Source organism: Manacus candei, unplaced genomic scaffold (assembly GCF_025592945.1).
Source record: "Manacus candei isolate 608988 ecotype Guabito, Panama unplaced genomic scaffold, ASM2559294v1 h1tg000043l, whole genome shotgun sequence".
NCBI lineage: Eukaryota > Metazoa > Chordata > Aves > Passeriformes > Pipridae > Manacus > Manacus candei.
In genome coordinates, this window is record NW_026138091.1 from 11,217,252 (window position 1) to 11,239,207 (window position 21,956).

General features: G+C 38.5%; 2 protein-coding genes across 5 annotated transcripts in view; one reads left to right on the forward strand and one right to left on the reverse strand.

The window, feature by feature from the left end:
• The window catches only part of PPHLN1 (periphilin 1), a 68,488-nt gene extending 60,808 nt beyond the window's left edge, over window positions 1-7,680 (reverse strand). For 3 of the 4 annotated variants that reach the window (XM_051795560.1, XM_051795562.1, XM_051795559.1), the window contains exons 1-4: window positions 7,540-7,679; window positions 7,013-7,219; window positions 4,022-4,069; window positions 2,894-2,985 (exon numbers count right to left, since the gene is read on the reverse strand). In XM_051795560.1, the coding sequence (XP_051651520.1) occupies window positions 2,894-2,985; window position 4,022 (93 nt within the window). In that variant the 5' untranslated portion in view covers window positions 4,023-4,069; window positions 7,013-7,219; window positions 7,540-7,679. Of the gene's footprint in view, window positions 1-2,893; window positions 2,986-4,021; window positions 4,070-7,012; window positions 7,220-7,539 lie in introns of all 4 variants that reach the window. The other variant, XM_051795561.1, reaches the window with a different exon arrangement.
• Window positions 7,681-7,777: 97 nt separating this feature from the next.
• Window positions 7,778-17,536, forward strand: ZCRB1 (zinc finger CCHC-type and RNA binding motif containing 1). Its single transcript, XM_051795591.1, has 8 exons — window positions 7,778-8,019; window positions 12,089-12,176; window positions 12,334-12,362; window positions 13,556-13,667; window positions 13,750-13,857; window positions 14,995-15,104; window positions 15,208-15,283; window positions 16,616-17,536. Exons 2-8 carry the CDS (start codon window positions 12,093-12,095, stop codon window positions 16,745-16,747), a joined length of 651 nt encoding a protein of 216 aa, XP_051651551.1. The 5' UTR covers window positions 7,778-8,019; window positions 12,089-12,092; the 3' UTR covers window positions 16,748-17,536.
• The last annotated feature ends 4,420 nt before the right edge of the window (window positions 17,537-21,956 follow it).

Genomic DNA, 21,956 nt, shown 5'->3' on the forward strand with positions numbered 1-21,956 from the left:
CTTCATAATGTTAATAGATAAGCACCCACTCAATACAATGCAGTAGGTGATCTGAGGATTCAAGTGACAGAGAGTTTTAACACTCATTTTTAATTTTAATGCAAGTTTCAGACAGCTTTTTGCAAGAACACAAAATTAATTTACTGTATTTCCTTCAAATAAATAAGTCATATGCCATTGCCAATGAAAGAAATCCTATGTTTATTAAGCAAAAATTGTCCAGCTGTAAAAAAAACACATTCAATTTTCTGGAACCAAGTTTTACCTAAGTCAACTGCAAATAAAAAGCAAATGAAAACATGAATGAAAGATTTTGTATTTTAAGTCTTCTTCCTTTAGCAAAATATTTTTTCTTTGGGCCTTAAACCAAAAGCTACATATGCAGAGAGTTTAGTTAGCATGAGCAATTTGGAGGGGGAAAAAGATATTCAAACTATTGTTTTAATAGTAAGCAGAAGTCACAACTTAATGCACCAATAGTTTTTGTAGAAAAATACGGAAAAATTACACTCATAAACTGTTAAATATTGTCATGCAAAACAACTTAGTTCTGATTTCACAGGCCACCCAACAAATGGATTAGAGGGCAATCCCAAGCCAGGCTATAGCCATACTGATGCAAAGTGGATACTTCACACACAGTCATACACAGCCACAATGCTTGATTTACCCTTACCTCATTGAACATACTCCACATGTAATTCTTTTTTTTAGTTTAGTGTCTTACAAAGATGTGCTCTGCAGCTGAAATAAAACAGCTGTATGCTTTAACCTCACCCAGAAGACCCCATCACATAACTATATTGACACACATAAGGACAGTCACATGAAAGCTCAAGGTGTATCTAGTTACGGATACTAGTTACTGTGCCAAGTGCATGCAACTTTATGTTCTTTACCAGGATCTGAAAGCATGTGTTTCTACTACAATCTATACTTAATATATAATTAGCACCCAGTTTAGATTAGGACACAGCTCTTGCTCTCTCAAACAAAAGATACTTCATTCTGTATCACTGGCACATCTCAGTTCCAATGTACTAACCTATCAGCAAGCACTAAGCACATTCATAGCTTGAATAAATGAATGCCATTTCACTTGCCTAGTCAAAATTAAGTCAGACTTCTACACATGGACACAGATACAATGGCACAGGCTTACAAGGACAGAAACTGCCTTCTAATGGTCTTGAATCTGCAGAGCTCTATGAGAAGGAACTTCATCTTTCAGTATGGCAGAGAGACACCGCATTTTGGTTTGCCCAGCTACTGGGGTGTTGTTTTGGTAGAGATGGACAGTATTAATTGTGATGAGTGTATTCTGCTAATCCCTTCATCCCCAGTTCCAAACACATGTAATATAAAGCTAGCTTTGAAGTATCTAGTTAATTCTTGCATCAAACTGAATGCATCACATCTTTTAAACTGTAAAGTAAATTTTCATAATGTATATGTCCTGATTTGTTCTCTGAACAGCCTGAAAAACTACAAGGATTTAGAAATGTCATTGATGCAATGGTAAAATTAAATCAGCAACATGTTAGTCAAGTCAAACTATTAAAAAAAAAATCTGTGAAAATACATTCTGCCTTTCCTCCTGTCCTACTGTTGATAAGTATTTTGGAGGAGGAGGTAGCTAAATACCCTGTCCAAATGAATCTGATTTCCAGGTTGCTGAAAACACAGAAATTTTGTTGTTCCCTGTAAAGAGAGTTAAAAATGTCACAGAGCAGCCAAAGTCTAATACATTACTCAATAGAGAAGCCTTTATAACTGGTTACCAAGTTACTGACATTGGTATGCTTCCAAAATGATGAGCTGAAAATGTAACAAATGGGACCCAGAAGGTATGCTAACTCAGCTATGCTGTTATTTCACCATTTAAGATAATTAAAAGGAAAGTCAGATAACAGGCACTGGTATCTGAAATTTTATTTTGCCTAAAGCACATTGCACAGGATGCAAAATATAAATATCAAACAGTATTCTTAAAGTTCTATTTATGGTGTAATACCTCAAAAGACAAAGCTACAGCCTGTTTTATATCTTTGTTAGAGACTTCAGACAAAGAAAAAAAATTACCCAACTCTTTGGCACAGAAATGTTCTGAAAGCATTCTGAAGTTATTCTACAGCAGAGCAAGCACAGCTTCTGTGTTTGCTTTTACAAGCACAACATACATATGTAACATACCACGAAAGACTCCACGCCTACAAAGTAGATTTCCATTGACACTTCTTGAAAAGCATTTCCCTTACAAGACTTCAAAGCACAATTTCTTTAGTAAAGATGTATTTTTAACATTTGTTATAAACATTTCCTCCAATACTTTAAGCATCATAATAAAAAACTGTATCGGTGACAAGAACAATTTTGAAAGTAGTTATGACCTCAAATTACTTAAAAGAATCACAGATCACAGAATAGGCTGAGTTGGAAGGGATCCACAAGGATCATCAAGTCCAACTCTTAGCCCTGCACAGGATCATCCCCAAGAGTCACACTATGTGCCTGAGAGTTATCGTCCATACTATTAACATGGAAAGAAAAGACTGGAAAAATATAACACAGTATGGCCTTTTGTTCTTTAGAAGTTATTAAAACCCTATGTTTAATAACGCAAAGAATTACACCAAAAAAATTCAATTTATCAAAATACAAATATTCTGAAACAGTTCCAATAGACTTGAAAATAAGAAAAAAAGTACCCAAGACTTAATTTTGTAGGCATCCTATGACTTCTATGCAAATGCATTTGCTAGCTTGTTGGCTTCAAAGACTGAGAAAAGAAAAGAACTTGGAGTATATTAGGAACATAAATCCAGCCCTTATGGTACAAGCCATTGTATAAAGTGTAACACTATAATGCTATAGAAACTTACTATACACTTACATCACGGTGAATCCTTGGAGGGAGACGTTCTCTTGGAACTCTTTCATAGTCATATCGCCCTTCAGACCACATTTCATCTCTTCGATATGCCACTAAAGACAATAAAAATACAGTTAGTGAAAACCAATTAGTTATGAATAGACAAAAGGATAGTGAGCATAGAAATAAAGGTTCACGGACCTCTCTCAATATAATGCATTATGCACAACCTCTGTACATATACTTCCTATTGTCAGCCCTTTAAAATAAGTACTTCTAGTTATACTAGAAACTACTATAGAAAGTAATTAATGTACTTTAAGCAAAAATAACTCACAGTATGTGCAAGAACAACTGAACACCTGGAAATTAGTGTAGCATAATCAGCAAAATTACAGGACTTACAGATACTATAAACAGCTCTATTGAAATATATGCATATTGCAAATACTAGCTGTACATATAAATGCATACACATATAGCAATTTTGATACTGCTCTGCTAAAAATACTGGACCTCTAAAAATATTTAAACTATTTATTAAATCATTTCTAATTTTTAATATAATATAATAACTTTTAATTATTTCATTAACTCAACTATCAAGCAGTTAAAACACAGCACATCATTCATTTACTAAAAAGTTCTGCACTTTGATTACATGAATAAAACACATTCTTCATATGCAGATACTTCCTGTTTTAAATTGGAAGCCAGCAGAACACAAAAATTCCTCTTTCCAAAGAAGCGTGACTTTCAAAGTCAAAATTAGTAATTAAAGGCAGGTAGCAATAAACCATCACCCTAAGAGATTCTAGTCATGCTATGTTGGGCAGTACAGACTTGAGGACTTCAAACAACTGCTAGAATTATATTTTTCAAAGCTTCCCCTCACAATGGTAGCTCTGCTATTGAAAACAGTCATTAAGGAAAAGTAACAGCAGGTCATATTCAGAAGAAGAAATACATAATATTACCTACTTGCACAAAGTAAAAACATTTTATTGGAAATAGACTTATGAGGCTATACAGAAATATTGATTAATACAGATGTTAAGAATCAACATGACAAAGGGATTAATAACTGTAAACAGAGGTAGTACTAAGATATGTACCATTGCATCAAACAACGAACACTCACATACTCACTTTTCCGTCAGTTTTAGCAACTCTGCTCCTGAAGATCCATTCACTTTCCTACAAAAAAAGAAACTGAAATTAGCAAAAAATGCATATATATTCATCATAAGTACATTTTTTCTTTTAAGTAAACCAGACAGCTAAAATCTAAATGTTTTACCCACCTGTCCCCCGTGATCTGTCTGAATCAGCAGTTACTTACCACACTCAATTAAGAAAGAATATGAATTACTCAGCTAAATAAACAGTATCAAAAAACTTCCTGTGACAAATTATTACAGAAAAAACACCTTCCTAATAAATTCCAGAATTTTCTTTCCCTTTTGTCATCTTTTACTCACTATCTCAACTCCCAGTTTTTCTTCCATTCATTAGCAAAAGCTTTTGGAAACTACTGTAACTGTTTTCTTAAAAGCACTCAGAAAAATATTTAACATATTCACTTAATGAATATTTATTTAACTGTCTTTCCACATCATTAAGTAAAGAAAAATAAAACTCAGTTGCACGTGATGAGAGGTTACGATTTAACAAAGGCTTTCCTTTAAAAATACACTGTAAATCCCGACAAAGTAGCTCTTTCCTCAACTGTAAGATGCATTCATGTTCAGAGATTTTTACCCTACCACTGGTTCAAATGAACCAGAGTATCTTCTTAAAATATTGTTCTATTTTATAAGAGACTTGACCTTAAGTTTGTTTGATAACCAAGACACAGGACTAGTCTGATGTAGCCACAGATTACAAATCAAAAGCTGACTAAGCCAACCAGCTGATCCTGGTTTTAGTAAGGGCAAAAGCTAGAGGATCCGCTGGCCCTGCCCTCTAAGGGACAGAAGAGTTACTAATTCTGAAACCACTTTTCATATTGCTGTATTGGATGGTCAGGTGTATCATCAGAAGTACTGTCCTGGCACTTTCATAGTAACTGTCTCAACTTTTCTTTATTCTCTACTCCAGGGACTTTTGCTAAAGCCTTAAAAATTCCCACCAGGGGTTACATGTACATGAACAGTTCTTTGACCAACTTCATGCCCTCCTTCCCACATTACAGAGAGGGTGTTTCATTTGCTCTCACACTGTCCCCACAGTCCTCTTTTCTTTGTGCCCAGTACCTGAATACCCCTGTGTTTTTAAGTACCAGGAGGGAGAGAATTGGATGAAGCAAGACATGAAGCATCACGTGGTCTTCCTCAATACACTTCACTGCTGGCCCCTCATGCCCAACCCTTGCCCCAGGGTGGATCATTCCTTCTGCCAGACCTGCCCACAGCTGGGGAGCACCTGAGCCACCCAACAGCACCCACTCCCACCCCTGCTTGTCCACAGCTCACCCACCTCTCACATGTGCAGAGATATAGGTACTTGACAGTAAGCCTCAGTTTTTTAGACCAACAGCAAATACCAGAAGCTGGATTCAAATAAGGTTTTCAAGTGGGCTTTTTTTTTTTTCCATTTTGATAAATACAGTAGTGTCCCTGCCCTGGTGCCTGCAGAAGTTATGGAACTGTTAACTGAACACACCATTCAAAAAGCAACACATTTCAGATAAGTGCCACTGAAGATGAGTGCAAACTTACACATCATGCTACTCTGTCAGTCAAACGACCTCCAACATCCCAACACACATCACTGGCAGCAGGCACCACCACCACCACTCATGTACAAGCTCCATTATATTATCAAGCAGCCAGGCTGATAAAAACACTCCCTTTTTTATCACTGTTGGACCTCACTGAAACTAACAAGAATTATCATCAGTATTTTGACAAAGCAAAACACAAGCTGGAAAGAAGGTAGAGATACACTATCACAAAAGTCAGTAGATGGACATAAAAAAATATACACCAGAAAACAAGCAACTATGGAAGTGGAAAAGAAAATCTCATTCTCATTTAGAGGAATTAAATGAAGGAGTTAATCAGACAGAATCAACCATCAAGTACATTGCTCAAAATGCTAGTAAGGTGAACAAGTAGGAGAAGACTTCTGTAGAATCTACATTTTTGTTTCCAAAACATACAGCTCTCCAGTCCAGATGGCTATATCTTGCCATATGTGAACAAAGCATAAAACCAATGCTGTGCTGTAAATGCAGAGACAGGCAGCTGCAGTGTCTCCCATGCTAAGGGATATATCCGGGTTCATAATATTACTTTGACAAACAGCAGATTGACAAATGTGGGCCAGTTCTGTCTCTCCTCTGCTTTGGAAAGCTCTCCAAAAAAAGCTCAGATGCTTTTGTGAAAGTAAGATCTGTGACAGATGTAACTTATTAGAAATATCACTATTAACTTTGCAATGATTCCTGCAGTGAGGACATAAAGACAGAGAGAAAACACTGCTTTTTCTTCCAACAATTAGACTCCATATTTGATAATGCTTCAAAGATATCCTAGCATCTCTTACCTAGACAATTGATAAGATGGATAAAACTGAGTTTGAGAGGGAAAAAAACCCCCAACTTTCTCAACCTCCCCTCATATCTGGGACAGGCAGAAAACACTGAATAGACACAGTCCTACTCGTAGGATGAAAAAGCAGAAGTGTAAGAGTAGAGGGAAAAATCCAACACATCAGGAAATAAAATAATGTGAGGGGGGCTTTAAGAAAAAACAGAGATTCAAAGACAGTCCATCTCTCCCTAATTACAAATATTAGGCTGTAAGATTTTCAAAAGCAAAAAGAAGTATGATTGCAACAAGTCTAGACATATTCACCTAGATACCAAATAACCTGAGGAAAGCAGCTTTCTTCCAAAGTCAAATTAACTTGCATCTCAAAAGAAAAAATAGCCAGACATGCATAAGCTGAATAAAATTATTCAGAGCAGCAGCATTCCAATGAGAATTTACAATCCCATCAATTCGGTTTTCTTACCACATCGTTCCAATACATCCCTGAGAGCAAGACAAATGGAGGCAATGCGTTGGGGGTTATATTAATACAATGAATGATGTATTAGCGCTTCTCTTTGCCTGACCACCTGCAGATACCAACCTGTCCTTCACCAGTGCCAATGCCACAAAAAGAATATTCCACCAGGCTGCGAGGGGCTGCTGCGCCGGCACCGTCAATGCAAATCAGCGCATGGACCTCCGCCTCCTCCGCGGCTTTGTCTTGCGGCACACTTGGACAATAAAATATGTCAGCTCTCCATACTGCTGTCATAACAGGTCAAAACTGCAATGCTCTCAACAATTACTCCTGAAAGTACCAACCAATCCTGCGTATTTCACCCAGGGCAAATCACTGCAACAAACCGTCCTCACTGCTTGCACTGATTGCGTGAGTTTCCACGTCTTTTTGTGTATTTCTGACAGTTTTGGTTCCCCTGAAGTCCCAGATACCCCAGTCAAAGAATTTACAATCTACCCTTGAAAAGGGGCAGGCGGCCCCGGGGCACCCCGCAAGGACAGAGCGCGCACCGGCGGGGCCGCGCCATCGGCTGCGGCAGCGCGCAGTACCCTGCTCGCCCCGCGGCGCCCGGCCGGACAGCCGGCCCCGCTCCGCCCCCCGCCACTCACCCGCGTCCAGCTCCCGCGGCGCGGCGGCCCTGGGATGGCCCCGCACGTCCAGGACGGCCCCGAAACCCCGAGACAGCTTCGCACCTCCCGGACGGCCCCGCACCACCCGGACAGCACCACACCTCCGCCGCCGCTTCCGGCGCTGCCGGCGCGTCAGCGGAACTCCCGCCCTCCCGGGGCCGCCGCCCATTGGCCGCAGCCGCGCCGGGCACGGGCGTCAGCGGAAGCGCGACGGGATCGGGGCGGTGGGAGCGGTGGGAGCGGGAAGCAGCGAGCAGGCGGCGAGCCGAGAGTCTGGACCGATCCCGCAGGGACCTGCGCGTCCTCCGGTGCCGCGTCGCAGGATGGGCTCCCTCGCGGGCTGAGCCCTCCGGGACGGGGACACTGTGCGTGTGGGAGCGCTTGTTTACAGCTCCCTCTCTTCGGGCTTTTGCGGCGTAGGAAGGGACGAAATAAGCAGCTGGTCGGGACCGTGCTGTGGTAAGGGAACCGCGGGGTGATGCTACGGCCAAAAGCTTTAGTACAGCGTGTGGAGGTTCCTGAGCAGTCTGTGGCTCTGTTGCCTTAATGGACGTTTGCCGTACCGAGCTCTGAAACGGACTCAGGTCTCTCGGCTGGGGTTTGAGGAGGAAGGGCCGTCACCAACTAAGCTACCCAGATCTGCCCCTCCTGGGTGAGGTTCTGGGCGAGACCAGAACCAAACAGCTCTTCTCCCATCTTGGCTATGCCGGAAATCGCTTTAAAAAGACTGTTAAGAAAGCACTTAAGGTAGTCCCTGCTGGTGGTCTGGTGCTCACTTACTTAATGTCCCTAAGTTTTTGTAGCTAGATTAGTGCGTAAGAGTGGTTCAATTCAAACGGATCCTTTTTATGTTCCTCTTTGGCTTGGGCAGACTTTCTTTCTTTGCTGATAGCATTAACGTTGTTTACCAAACTCTGATCCTGTTTAATATTTGCTTTGTACTATTTCGGTGACTGTGAGATAAAACAGATTATGCTTTGACAGCTTATTCCATGCCCCTTCTGTAGGACAGAATTGCAGCAAGTGGTTGTACCCTTGACAGGAACCAAGGAGAACATGAGTTTGGTTTCCTCCTTTACCGCAGACATTTGATTATAAGCCTGAGCCAAGTTCCTCTGAAACTAATGGTTTGTTGATTTGGGTCTAAACTCTGTTGATACTATTAAATCAGGAATAAAATACTGTGTTTTAAGGATCAAGATAGAAGAGCTCAAATTAGTTGGCCTGAGTGAGCAAGCCTTGAGAAACTTGTTCACAAATCATTTATGCTACTTTAATTGATTAAATTATAAATCTGACCTTACTGCTCTGCACTTAAACACACAAATTTGTGCTTAAGTGGAAACACTGATGTTAAGTCATGGAAGTATGAGTAAATTTAGACTCCACTTGGTGCTTCAGAGGCATCTGAACAGTTTTACTGGTGTCCTTATGTGTTCTGGGACAGAGTAGAAAAGCCAATTACTGAAATTAATCTTTGTCTTTTCTTGTGATGTCCCCAGCACTAGTGACAGATGCTGCATTAAGCATATTGGATTCAAACAAAACATATTCATGTACCTGATCTATTTTTTCAGGAGACTTTATCATTACTGACAGATGGTTCTTGTCAAAGAATGGCTTCTTTTAGTTCAAGTTGTTAGAAAAGTCAAAAAAGATTGAATTCAAGAAGTCATTGTAATGAGAGACAACTCTATCCTCAAAGTTAATATGTAAAAATTATGAAGGTGACATTAATATTACACAGAGGCTGTTACATTAAGGGGAATTTTGCTCAGTCCCATGGGGATAATGTACTCGCTTTCAGCTGATGCTCTAAAGTTAAGTAATCAGGTAATACCTTGAAGATCAGGGAAACCCCATAAAAGCAGCCAGGATAAAACAGAAATGTTTTGATTTGTCGGAGAGCTCTAGCAGGATATAGAAGTCAGGCTGTACATGACTCTAAGGTGAGTCTCCTGCAGGAAATAGAAAGCTCAAATGTTGTTTTTTGGTTGCTTTGTTTGGGTTTTTTTTTCTTGAGGAAAGGGGATATTTACTTTTTTTTTTGCCAGCTGAGCAGAGTGACTAGTGATCAAGGAGAAAGAATGTGATGAAAGTGTTAAATTTTTATTGGACAGTTCTATGAAGTCAGAAACTTCCTGAAATAGAAGGCCTCTCAGCCTTGTAATGGTGAGCCTCCAGAGGACATGTCTCATCTAGAGATCTGCCTTAAAGCTGGAACTGGCATTTTTTTACTACTCCCACTAAAAATCATCAGATAGTAAATGATGATAGCCCTACAGTTATAGTACTCTGTCTTGTATTAAAGTTGTGCCTGTCCAGTGAGTCAGACATTAAAAATAAGAAATCCTTGCACAACAGTCCCAAACAATACAAATTGCTAAAAATATTTGGGCAGTTGGAGCAGCAAAACTGTTACACTTAAATTTGTTCAGGGGACTAGAAACAAAGTTCAACCTCAGCTGTCTGGCAGCCAGCACTCCAAGGTGCAACTCTTCCAGCTTGCTTCTGGAAAAAGTAGTGTGCAGCTGAAAATGGTGGTTCTGTAGGCTGCCTTCATTAATAATTTCCTAACAACTGAGGTATTAGGCCCGTAGTAATCTCTGCATGATGTATCACCTCCTCTTTGGAGCTTTGCACTGTGGTGCTGTGGAATGTGCAAGCTGACAGCTCTCCAGCGATGCCGTTCTCCTCAGCGCCTGCCCGTTACAATGAGGGCCGCTTGATCTCCTGTTACAGGGTGCTCCAGCTTCTCTTGTCATTTAGGCAGAGTGAAATTGCTGTCTTCAGACACTTGAGGTTCACCTCTGCTGTTTTCTCCTCCACTGTTGCAATATATTAGCACTGGCGATGTACTATAGTGCATCATTAAGGTCAATCTTACCAAGTCCTTCTATCCACTGTACATCTGGATAACTCCACTTCAGGCCATCTATTCATGTGGAATGTTGCCAAGTCAGTTTGGTTAGGCTTGTCAAGGATACTAATGCCAAGCAGAAAGGAATTTGGGATAATGAATCCAGCCTGCATAACACCAGATGCAATGTATGGCCTTTATTGACAATTTATTCTGTTTTCATTTGCTTAACCTTTATGCTTCTGTTTTTGCTCATGCCAAAAAAACTACCTCTGAACACAGAGAACCTCAAAATTCAATCACTTGGAAACTGCCACTCAAATGAATTGTGATACAATAAGCATGTCAGGAAAAAGAAGCAAAACACTTGGATAATCAGTGCCTGTTGGGAATATCACATCTTCAGATGGCTGAATCATGAAATGCCTGAAAACATCAGCCAGATTATAATATGATGTTAGTTAACTTTGTTGGCACTTGGCCAAGCAATCTCTTCAGACTAGCTACCCAAAAAGTCCCATAAGAAACTATGTGCTATGGCAGATGTTGCTTTTAATACTTCAGGTTTTTTTATCCCTTGATCAGCTTTTGTCTGCATTTTAAAAATGAGTTGGTCTTGCTGAAGAAATGGCTTAATCCTCAGTTAGAAATTGGCTAGAAGTGCCAAGAAGCAGTAATAAGGCTGTAGGAAAGTGGACAAGGAGGTAGCAATTGGACTGTGTAGGTAGTGGATTTGCTGTACTATTTGATGTGATCTTTCAAAAGGGCTGTGTTTTGATCTTAAATTTTACTCACTTAGCTCTTGGTCTGAGCCATGGCTACAGAATGGATCAAAGAGAATGTTTTACACAGACTTTACATCACTTAAAATTTTGGGAAATGTCCAAATGGGAAGAAAAACATTGGCTGTTCTTTCTCTAGTTAGTTCAGTTACTCTTCACCTAGTGTTATAAGATATGTATGTGGTTATAACAGTATTTTTTAGTTGATTCATTGTTTCCAGACGTACTTAGTTTCAAGACCATAGAAAAGATTGGAAGTGAAAATGGCTTTGAAATTGCCCTGTTTCTTACCGGGATAGATCTGCTTAATTAGGAGGAGGAAGGGAAGTGCTTCTAGGGGAGAATGCTGTCTTATGGTCAGCTCTGGAATACACTTGGAGTTCTAGAGCAGTGTAGAAACCTGAGCAATAGCTACAAGAGGAAATGCATGCTGCTCTAGCATCTTACTACATTGACTTTAAAATTTATCTCTCTTTCTCTCTCCAATAATTAGGGCTCTGCTTTAGGGAAGCTTTTTTTCACTTAACTGATTGTGTTTTATGTTGAATGCAGCTGAACTGATACTTGTATAAAGAATCAGATCATGCATGTACTTCAACAAAGGTCAATAATTTCACACACATATGGCTCACATACAAGAAAAATATGTTTGGATCCAGGAGAAGAGGAAGGAATGTATGTCTTCTGTAGCCCATGAAGGCAAACACTAATTTCCATGTAAAATGATGTAAGGGAGATAAAGGGAAATAAGAGCTATGTTTTTCTGCAACTTCATCATGGCTGTCTGGGCTGGGTTTGAAATACAACTGAAAGTCTTGCAACTGTTTTTTTAATTGATTTCTCTGTTGAATACAGTTTAACTCTTCTCTCTTTCTCCTGTTACCAGAAAAATGAGTGGTGGGTTGGCACCAAGCAAAAGCACAGTGTATGTGTCCAATTTACCCTTTGCTTTGACAAACAATGATCTGTACAGGGTAAGTTTTAAGAGCTGCATTGTTTTGATTTAATTTGCTGATAACGATTTTGACTGTAAAATCAATACTGATATATATCAGTTTGTTGTGATAAATTTATTACTAATGAAATGCAGTTGTCTCTTGCTAAATCTTTTTATTTTGTTTTATATTTCAGATATTTTCAAAGTATGGGAAAGTTGTCAAGTAAGTGACCTGATATGGCCTTCTATTTTTGTACCTCTCATTTTAAATATTTGATGTCTTTCCTTCACCTGAAAGTCTTGAGCTTTTTATAATTAAAGCATGAATGTGGAACTGTATTGAAGTTCTGTTCATTTTAATAAAGTATAAATTTAATTTAACAACTGGAAGTTCTTGCAGTTACATACATAATACAAGAATATTTGTGCTAGGGACAGGTTTTGCTAACTATTTCCTAAGAGCAAGTAGAATGTCATTACATACCATCAGTCTTTTCTCTGAAATAGTTGAAGTAGTATTCTTCTAGTAAGTATTGTTCTCCTTCCCTTGAACATGTGTGGGGCACAATGGATAAGTGTAGAAGTGAGAGCTTTTACTTATGTCAATCAGATATCACAGTTCTCACAATTGCAATGTACAGTTCTCTACTTGTGATTCTAGACGGACTTGTTATTGTGACTGCTTAGTATTTTACCTAAAATTAGATATAAGGATGCATTTGAAATCAATAAGAGTTGAAGTTGTGTAGGTTCCCACCCCCCTGCCCTATCTTGTAATTTGTTCTTTTTCTTTTTTACTGCGTCTAGATCCTTCTTGAATTTCTCAATGTGCTATTGAAGCTGTTGATATCAATGTTAGACTGAAGATTTAACTTCATATGTCATGTGAAATAACACATGTATCCATAATCCTTGGATTTCAGCTGGAGATATTTGTAGAACAATACTACACATACTTAGCATTTCCTACTGTGAACCTGTTTAGCTGATTAGTTCTACACAAACATAGATTTCTCAGTTTGGATGCAGTTCAATGCACTGTGTTTTTCAGCAATAATAGCAGTGATTAGATTACTCCTGAATTTTTCTTTCACCTCCAGCATGTGTAGTTCCCTCCAGTTAGGTTGCCTGCAGATCTAAAGAGCGTGTTCTCTGTTCAGGTCATCCAAGGGAATTAAGAGTGACACTGTCCCCAGAAATACCCCACATTCTTTTTTAAAATCATCTCCACTCTACCTGTAATCACATGGCCAGGTTAGCTGTTCCTTTGAATTTCTCTTTATTGAGCATTTTTATTGTTAGATATACTTTAACCTTTTTGCTGTATAACAAAGCTAAGATCCTGCTGAGATCTTTAAGGAAAAAATGTCTCTGAAGTCATTTTAGTGTATCAATAATGCACTTATATGTTTCCAGAGTTACTATTATGAAAGACAAAGACACCAGAAAGAGCAAAGGAGTTGCCTTTATTTTGTTTTTGGATAAAGAATCTGCACAAAACTGTTCTCGGGCACTTAATAACAAACAGGTAAATTGTGGAAAGTCATTATGGCAGGAGGGTTGGGTTTGCAGTCCCAAAACATTTACCTTTTCTTTCCAATTTTCTTCAGTTGTTTGGAAGAGTAATAAAAGCAAGTATTGCCATTGATAATGGAAGAGCAGCAGAATTCATTCGCAGGCGTAACTACTTTGATAAGTCTAAGTGTTACGAATGTGGGGTGAGTAAAACCAAAAATGTAGAGAAATGGAGAAAAGTTGTGGGATAAGAACAGCTTAATAATTGAAATAATATAAAATAGTGGTAATAGTAGTAAATGGTAATGAAAATGAAAATAACAAAGAGAAATAAAACCCAAGAAAGGCAAGTGATGCAAATGAAAACAGTTGATCACCACCAACCAATCAATGCCTAGGCAATCCTTGAGCAACAGCACCCCTGCCAAACTTCCCACTAGTGTTATGGCTGAGCATGACATCATCTGGTCTAGAAGTATGCCTTGGGTCATTTTAGGTCAGTCGTCCTGGTTCTGTGCACCCCCAGCCCACCCAATGGTGAGGGGGATGAGTGGCAGAAGGGGCCTTGACTCTGTGTAAACTCTGCTCAGCAATAGCTAAAACATTCCCGTGTAATCAACACTGTTTCCAGGACAAATCCAAAACTATAGCTAGCCCCATACCAGCTACTGTGAAGAACATCAACTATCCCAGCCAAAACGAGCACAGAATCTTAACTGGTGTCTTCAGTTTGCTAATCCTGCCTTTGCTGTTAAATTTTTTTTTGGTTGATATTATCAACTTGCATAGCACGTTGTATCATTTTCAGGAATGATAGTACCCCTTCTGTCTTTTATTCGAGATTCTGGGGGTGGGGGAAAAATACGTGCGTGTTACAGATGCTTAACATGCAATTTCTGACTTTTCCTGAATGTAATGATGTAGGACATTGAGATTCAGATGGTATTTAATGTCCAATACAAACTTGATTTATATTCATAACAGCAAAAATGTTGTCTCACTTCTGTGTCTTAACTTGTTAATTCTGAGATTTCTATCTTGAATATAAACCGTATGTAGTATATTCAGCTATTGCAGCAGCCAAAGAAATCTTTTGTGTTCATGGCTTGTTCTCTTAGTATGCAGTTAAACGTGCATATCACCACCAATCTCTTAATTTCCATGGCAAGTTTATAGAGGGGAGTTTGTCTTCTGTGTGCTAATTCAGCATTCCATTTATCTTACTAATTGCTTCCATTTTTTTCTCCATGAACTGTCTTACATTAACTTCCCTCATGATATGTTTTAACATATAGTTGTTTGTAATGGTTTGTGTTAAGCAATATTTCTTTTTCTCCAAGGAAGCAGGACACTTAAGTTATGCTTGTCCTAAGAATATGCTAGGAGAGCGGGAGCCACCGAAGAAAAAAGAAAAGAAGAAGAAAAAGAAAATAGTTGAGCCAGAAGAAATGTATGTATATTTACTTACATGTTCCTACTTCTTTTAGGAAGTTTTTTCATACTAAACACTTAAATTAAAGAACTTTTATTGTTTTTCTCTCTGCACAATAAAGTGAGGAGGAAGGAGAAAGCGAAGAGGAAGGAGAAGACCCTGCTCTGGATAGCCTCAGCCAAGCCATAGCTTTTCAGGTACAAAATTGAAGCATTGCGTATTTATCATTATTTTTTAAATGCAAGTCTACTTCCTTCTTCAGATGCTCTTCAAAAGCTCTGAGATACATGCATAGGTCTGTCCGCTCTGTAGCACTTGGGGGCTCTTGTTTGGCAGCAGCAGTTGGTAACTGTAGTTACATCTTCACATTGCAGTCATGTTCAGTGGGATTTTGTTTGGGGTTTTTGCACTTTCATTATTGCTGGTTTATGTGTATTTATTTTGTATTATGTGTTGCAGCTTTTTATTTCCTTCAAGCTCCTTTGCTGCTTAGTTTTTTGTCATCTCTGCTGCAGTGCCCTGCTAGATTTTTGTTTACAAATCCCTCTTTACTTTGTTAACTGAGCAGATGGGGAAACACAGTTATGTACGAATGACTGGACACATCCTCTACCCTCACTGGACTATCCTTGAACAAACATGTATTTCTGGGGTACTTCCTTTGCCTGGTACAGTCCATCGCAATCTCTAGTAGACTCAGCTCTCAAAACATACTGAGTGCATATTTTGTTATGTAGATAGATTGTCTGACATCTGTATTACTGCCTTTATTACTTGTTTACACACTTCTGCTTTACTACACAGAGCAAGCCTGACCTGTTATTCAAATTTCTTTGCTCCCTGTCCGCTGTGTGCCTGTCCCCAAAAAGACCCTCAAGAGTTATTAGCACAACTTTGTTCTGAATCTCACTGTAATGAGCGCAGAATTTTTACATTATATAGTCCAAAAAAATAATTCAAATATGCACAATTATTCCCCCTTTCCCCAAAAACTCCACAATTGAAAATAAAACCTATGAAGCCAAGAAACATTCCCATATCTCTCACCATCCAAAAATTTTATCTGGTAAAAATAGGAAGCTTCTATTTAAATCTTTAGCTGAATAACCTTCAATAATAATCCCCAAAGGCATTCATTATGTGAATGAATGATTGCAAAAGACAACTGTTAGAAGACTTGTTAGTGGAATAAAGTTGATTCAATAATGTCAGTTTAAAATGTGAGGCATTCTTTGCTTCAGGTCTTAGCTGCTCTATAGTTTTTTTGCCATGGGCAAAATTCCACTTTTTGAAAATACAGGATAGTCCATGTGACCTGCAATGGTGTAGAAGACTGCTTGTGTGTGAGAAATACTTTCAGGAATGTTTCCTAGTGCATTTATCGCACAGTTTACTGGAAATGGAGATAAACCCTTGCAATTCTCTAACTTATTTAATGATTCAATGCATATGAATAATTAGCATTATTATTTGTAATGCATCTTAGTTGTTCTTAGTCCTAGCTAATACTTTTCCTTCTTTCATTGTAGCAAGCCAAAATTGAGGAAGAACAACAGCGATGGACACAGACTGCAGGGGAATCTTCAATTTCAGATGATTCAAAACGTCCACGGATTAAGAAAAGTGCTTATTTCAGTGATGAGGAAGAACTTAGCGATTGAAATAATACTATTCTATATGTATATATAATATATGTAATGTACCTTTTGTAAATTGCTACAAAGTGATCTGTAATATAGATTTGTTTTGGTGTTGGAGACACTGAAAATCACGTTGTATTTTTATTCTGTCCTCTCACCCTCCTGTCTTTTTATACCTGTTCTCAAAACTTCACCTTTCAAGGCAGCTTCTTAAGGAAATGGTGTGTTCCTACACTTAAATCCAGAAAAAGTATCTATGAGAATACTACTTACAGTTAGTATCTAGACCCAAACCCTGGGAGTGAAATCTTTCCTAAGAGAATTTCCCACAGCTTTTTTCCCAAGGGGATTCCTCTTAGGACGACTGTTAGCACCACTGATTCTTTATGTATTGATCTGTTTATTGCCTGCTTGGAAGCAGGAGGCTTTAGCAGTACTTTAGTGGAATGTGAATCTTGCACTAGTTCCTCTTCATAGGGTTGAATTTCAGCTTTAAGCATTGTACTAGTCTTTTAACTTCTCATACAGTAGATGAGAAATTACTGTCGCACCAGCACTGTTTTTCCTGACTGCAGTTTGGGTGCCTAACATGGTAATTATGATTATCCATGGCGTTTTGAATATACTTGTATCTAACCTGGGTCACAGTTCTATGTTCACAGCCATCTGAACCTGTTGGCAAAATCTAAAAGGCACAAAGTTTCCTACATGCTTAAAAATGAGCTTTCATGTATACTTGGAACCATCATGGTCTCTAAGCAAAGTGTGTCGGCACCTATTTTGCAAATAAAGCTGTCAAGTCCTTTTAAATAGAGTCTCCATCGTTACATCTTTAGGGTTCTAGTCATGTTCTCCTGTATCAGTGATCATTCCCAAAACCACAGACACTTGATTTCTTACTGTTCTTACAGTTCTTACTGTTTAACCATCAGGACTTAATTTTCTTCCAAATATTCCATTCTCTATTTTTAATACCAATTTACATTCAAATACATAAGATGCAAACAAAGAAACACACACTACCCCCCCATCAAAGCTAGTGTATAGTCTCATTCCGAAGGTCATTCTTGTGCTTGTGTTGCTCCATAAACACAAGAATTCAGAAACAAGAATAAGGTAATAAAAGTTTTTTCTCTGCAAGCTACTCAAGCCATCAGAATAAGGAAGAATATTGAGTTCTAAACATAGGAAGGTCTTGGACTCAGTAATCAAAGGAATGTTTTTAAGACTGACTTTTTGCTGAAAGTACTATATATTAAATCTGAAGCTTCCTTTACTGAATTTTGGGAAGATCTCTTGATACTGAATAGCAGAGTGCTAAAGTGCCAGGCGTAACTTAGTGATAGTAAATGCAAATCAGTCTACATTGTGTATGTAATAATAAAGCCTGAGGAGTTCTAAACTCTGCTAAGGAAGAAAGTCTTGCTGCCAGCATGCTTCTCTGCAAATGCTAGGTTAGGATGCAGTGACAGTCAAAAAAAAGAAAGCAAAACAAACAAAAATATTAGACCACTACTTAAAATTGAGGTTTGTCTTCTTTTCAAGTACCATATTCAATGCTGTTTTTTGAAAAAGATAGAAAACTAAAATGTGACAGAGGACCAGTTTGACATTGTCCATGACTTTGGTTTGGGAATATTTGACAGCCTGTAAGAGTTAAGATTTCAATGAAGTGATTAGGCAGCAAGTTTCAAACTTGTATTTCATTACACTATGTAATGTAGTAGTGGAACTCACTGCTAGGAGACTTCAGGGTCATGCAGTCAAAAGGATTAGGCTTATATGTGAAACAGATTTTCAAATGTTAGTTTAAATAAAGTCTTCACTCAGAAATATCCTCAGTTGCTGGCTACCTCTAACAGTTAAAATATACAGAGATATTAACAGTCTCGGAATGTATTGTTCTTACACACTTTATTGTTTCATATTTGCTACTGGTGTCTTGTCAGAAAGCATAAAACTCAAAACTGACCCTTGTTCTGACCTAATAAAGTACTTTTTCAAGAGTTGCAGTAGCTGAAGCATGTTGATATATTTTTCTAGTCTGCTGCTTCTGCCTCACTGCTTTCCCAGTAGGATTTGCTCTTGTCAGCATGAAGCAGTAGCTCAGTCCAGACTTTTACAACTGACCCAGTGTTGTTCCTCTATGCTCTTTTGTACCAAGCATAAACAGTTGAGGTAGGTGACATTGGAAGAGAAAAAGTAAAAATGAGCCTGCTTCTGTGCATAATTGGCATCTGGAATTCCTTCCCTTAAGTCATCTTGCTGTAACAGTTTTCTTAACTCTGAACTTCTATTGTTTAGCAGCGCTTATAGTTTTTGCCTTAGAGTCAGGGTAAAGAAGAATACACCTAATGCCTAAATCATGACCTAGAGGGACTTGGGAGGAGTCAGATTTTTGCACTTGATCTTCTGAATAATTTTAAATTTCTATTCTTTGTTGGCACGATAACAAAGCATTTCTAGGTGAGAAATTCAGAGCACTAGCATTAGTTAGACAGTTAGAGTAGTTAGATAATGTGAGTACCTGTTCTGCTTACTTAAATCCAAAATTGTTTCTGGCAGCAGCCCCTGATGCAGCTGCCTCATCCTGAAAAAAAAGGCCAGAACTTGTCAATGAAGTCTCTTTCTGATCTTTGAACCTGGAGAGGTTTGCTCCTATTTATGTCCACCATCACATACTCTAAGCAGCCCGGCTTCAGGTTGCCATCAGAGTCCCATCAGTGCTGAGGAGCAAGGGAGAGTGTTAACTAGGCTCCTGATTTAGGTCAGGCCAATAGGGTGCAATTATTTTGCAAAGCTTCAGCAACAGAGTGGTGCTTTTGTCAGCATGGTATCATAAAGCACCAACTCCAGAAAGAGAAAACAGCTTTGGTGGTTGTATGGCTCTGGGCCAGACAAGGTGAGACTCTAGTCTTGTTATCAAAAGAGAGAAGAATAAAAATCACCTTGTAGAACACTTTATTGTTGCTGTTAGAAAAACCACAGGATTGTCTTCTGAGGGGGCCGTGTGCAGGAGGTGTGTTGGTTTGGGGTTATTTTTAGTACTTTGAGAACTTAGGTTAGCAAGCTAACTGCTAGTTTTAGAGTATAGATAATATGACTCTGATAAGTAGCAGATTTTTTTTTTTAATAATGTCAAAAACTTGGATCTTTCTGCAAACATCCACTTATTAGATTTTATCTTTCGTAGTTTCCAGACAGCTTGAAAATTGTCAGAATGTGTTAGGGGTCATAGGACCTCTTGTCTGTTGAAATGGCTAACAGAGTAGTGTCTCAAAAGCTACTAGGAGATGCCTTTTATCTGTCCTTGTGGAAGAGGGGGCTATGGAAGTGAGATAAGGACGATTCACTTAACTGAATATAAATGGTATTACTCACACTGTGCCTGTGCAGCACTTGGTAAAACCATTGCAGCTATGAGACACAGGAGTAATTTTAGTCCATGTTTAACAGGCTCCCACTATGTTCTCGGCATATTCAGGTTACTACTCTCAACAGAGCAATAGAAGGGACTGTAAATACAAAGAACTGTGTGTAGCTAAATATATGATGTCTGGAACAAATTGTAAACACTTTGGCTTCTGGGTCACTGTGTTCTCTGGGATAGCCCTTTAATCTGCAGAGATGACTTACTGTAGCATGGGAAGGTGAGCTGTGCAGGCTGTCTAGCTGTAGTCTTCTGAGGCAAAAAATATTAAATTGCTTAGAAAAGCTAGATGTAAAATGTGATATTTTAAAATGGCATTTATGAAGTGCTACTATAAGCGTTTCTATTCTATTTTGCATCTGCAGTGTCAATACAATTATATATTCTGTCACTATTCCATCATTGCTCTTCTATGAAAATATTTCAAATAATATTCTTCCAAATGTGCTATCTTAAAATAGCAATATTGGATAGTGCTTCTTTTTAGTATAAATTACAAACCCATTTTTAGATGTCCTTTACTCAGCAGCTTTGTTTATCTTACGAGTCTTAAGAGGCTGAGGTTTTTTTTCTGTAGCTGTTGAAGGTAACATTAAAAATTACTACACTGTTCCTTCTTTAGAGAAAAAGGTGTAAAATGGAGGGTTTAGTCACTTTTAACATACATGACCTTGTTTTTCATATCTATCCTGGTATCTGTAAAACATATCCTAGAAGGAATAAGCTGAGACTCTCCATGTAAAAGAAAGCAATATTTTTTCAGTCGAAGAACTGTACAGGTTTGAGAAGCAACCCTCCATCACTGTCAGGCTAACCATGACCCTGCTGTGCATTCAGACAGACAAGGAGTGTGTTTGTGCATGTATTTAATGGATGTGATAAGTAATACAGCAGGCAGAGAGTTACAGAACTTGTGGCAGCAGAATGTGATAAAAGAGTGTGAAACATTTAACCAACCCACTGAGGCAATGTAGGTCACAGTGGCTTGAAGAAATACCACAGTTACTAATATGAGAAGTTTTCTGTCTGATGAACAGGATACTCCAGAGAATCAAAAGCAACTCTGAGGTTTTAAGTTCATCAAATGCAACAGCCACAAGCCTACATCGAGATGAGCTAATCCATGAAAATTCAGTTTTACCAATGTGCAGTCAAAGAGATTAGAAGGCATCCAAATTTAGATGCTGCAGCAAGCTCAGTGCAGTACAGCAAAACATGTCGCTTGGTTGCAAGAGTAAAGATGCATTATTTTAACTGTGTATATGGAGGCAGAGCATGTAGGTATGTTCTGCTCAAAGAACAGATGTGGCTACGGAAGAAGGAGAGACCTAAAATAGAACCAAAAGGGATATTAAGGACTCTGTGGCTATGCTGTGAAGTTCTAAGGCACTGAACTGTATTTTTAGAGTGGGACAGGAACTGATTGTACTATGTTTGCTTAATTGAAGAATGAGTGTCTTATATCAGAAAATTATGAACCTTTTGATAGTACAAATTTGTACTGATGTTCAAATGCTCAAGAAAATGAGACAAATTAAAGGAGGATACAGTTCTACAAAGAACCTTACTTGGGATGTCTTTGATGTATGAATTTGATTAGGTGGCAAACAACCATCTGCCCATGAAGCCTGGAGCCGTGAGAGTGCATATAAAATTAAATGGCTGAGCAGCATATGGCAGTTAGGAAAGATGAGAACATGCAGTACTTGGATGTGATGGTTTTGAGTTCATGAACCATGTATCTGGAATGAGTGATTGTAGTTTTTGATATTATGTTCTTTCAAAGAAAGTTTTTGAAAA